Source organism: Austrofundulus limnaeus, unplaced genomic scaffold (assembly GCF_001266775.1).
Source record: "Austrofundulus limnaeus strain Quisiro unplaced genomic scaffold, Austrofundulus_limnaeus-1.0 Scaffold798, whole genome shotgun sequence".
In the NCBI taxonomy this organism is placed as follows: domain Eukaryota; kingdom Metazoa; phylum Chordata; class Actinopteri; order Cyprinodontiformes; family Rivulidae; genus Austrofundulus; species Austrofundulus limnaeus.
The window spans coordinates 54,066-56,201 of record NW_013953200.1 but is presented as its reverse complement, the minus strand read 5'-3'; the positions used below and the strand labels follow the sequence as shown (position 1 = coordinate 56,201).

Genomic DNA, 2,136 nt, shown 5'->3' with positions numbered 1-2,136 from the left:
TAGCTCGCTAGCAGCCTCGCACCGAGGACCTATCCACGTCATCATTTACCCAGAATGCTTTGTGTGTAAATAAAATGGCCCCGTCCGTGTAATATATTTTTAAACTTTTAGTTTAAAAACTATAAAAACTAAACAGCCTACAGTATTTTTACAGTCTATTTTACAGTTAAAACATGTTTATTAAATAAAGTCTAATGTTACAACTAATCATGGATCCCTTTAACAGCACTACTGAAAATATTCTGATAATAATTGCTGTTATTTGTTTTTACTGTAGTATTTATTAGTATTGTATTTTATAAAGAGCTAAAAAGTAAAAACAAATTAAAAGTTTTAAGATATATTTTCTTTATTTAACACTTAATTGAACCCTTGACTAGGTTGGAGTAGGTTATCAGTCATCCTGACAGTTTAAAACAGAAGCTGGACTTCTCTTCTGATGTTGACAGATATTTTTAGGAGCTTCTGAAAGACAGTCTGAGTGTAGACTCAAGGCTCAGACCTTTKTGTTTCCACAAAATGCTGCTCCAGTGTGGAAGAGGTCATAAATCACTCCTGAAACTATTCTCTCTATACTCCTGGAAGCATCATTAAAATGTTTTTGCTAAAAGACACACAGATGCACAGAAAAACAAAAATTAAATTAATCAAATGTGGGACTTTTTATTTTATTCTTTTAGGTGACRTTAAAAAAGCCAGTAGACCAAAGGTGATGAAGAAGCTCTTCAGGAAAGCCAAGTCTTTCTCTGAGCCGTCCAGCCTGGTGAAGAGCAAGGAGAGCATCCGCAGTGAGATGAAAGAAGTGGTGGTGTCGCTCAACAGGCTGTCATGCAGCTCCATACAGATGGCCTCCAAGCCCAAAGCTGTGAACAGTTTAGAGTTTGAGGAAGAACGCTCACACTCACTAATGAAGAAGGCATCGTACGAGAGGTTGAAAACAAAGGCCAAGCAAGGGATGGGAGAATGGGAGGAGGAGAAGGTCGAGCTGGTTAGAGAGTGGGTGAATATGAAAAGTGGATGGGAAAGAAAAAGAAGCAGAGGAGGTCTGAATAAGGGGAAGAGCGTAAAGAAGTCCTACAATTGGATCTATGGATTCAGTGACGACATGTCTCCAGACTATGTGCCGTACAAGAAGAAGAGCTACGCCAAGGTTTACAATAAAGTCAATGATGCCACCAGTGTGTACACACAGCCTGACCAGAAACTCAGAGGTAGGACACAATCCAGTCACCAGTTCCTTTAATATCATAAGTAAACTGTAGGGGTGTAAGGAAATATCGATACACTGAAATATCACAATATTTCATTTCCCGATACTGTATCGATATTCTAAAGCCCTGTATCGATTTTTATTAAGGTTTAAAACATCAAATTTCCTGCCAGCCGTTCATTTTCATGTTGTAGTTCAGCCTCTGACCGCTAGTTGGCAGCAGTGAGCCAGCCATTTGGCTACTTTACCTCTTGAGCGCTAGAGAGCAAGGTTAGCATTAGCATTGTAAGTAAACATTAGCTTCATGCTCCGATAGCTGAATCTGAGCAGAAAAGACCGACACCCTCTGCCTTCTAAGCTGAGGTAAGGTTACAAACAGTTACTTGTTTGTCAGAATGTTTGTATTTTAAGCCAAATTAAGTGTCTTGTGCGCTCTTTTTTCCAACTGTAGTCAGGTTTCACGTTACGCAAGGGAGGCAGGCAGACATGTATATATAGCGCATGCGTCTAGCGCCTCGAGCGAGCTCGGTCTGCACTCCCCCCGTGACATAAAACTCTGTCTGTTGCTCTCAATGTCCGGCTGATGATCGCATCAAAGTCCGTATACTWTAAGTTTATCCTGCTGTGTTCGCTTCAAAAACAGTTTAACTGTGTTTTTTAGCTTCTCCGTTTATTTACTGTTTATTTTCGGGAGTTCGACCCACAGTTATACAAATCATATTCTGGATGCAGGTCAGCTGATCCCAGAAACTGTGTGCAGCAGCTTCATATCATCTGTTTACTGAACTTTATGACAACATAAAGGCTATTGTTAAGTGTTGGGTGACCATTTTGTAAATTAATATTAAAAACTAAAAGCTGCAAAAAATATTTTCAAACTATTTATTGGCAAATTTTGTCTAAAAATCGAAAACATGGATGAAATA

General features: G+C 39.1%; 1 protein-coding gene across 1 annotated transcript in view; it reads left to right on the top strand.

Annotated features, from left to right (window-relative positions):
- Nucleotides 1–2,136, top strand: part of LOC106532592 (DNA (cytosine-5)-methyltransferase 3B) — a gene marked incomplete in the record, with an annotated part of 88,024 nt that overhangs the window by 55,718 nt on the left and 30,170 nt on the right. The window contains 1 exon segment of the mRNA XM_014028697.1: nt 681–1,211. Within this exon segment, the coding sequence (XP_013884151.1) occupies nt 681–1,211 (531 nt within the window).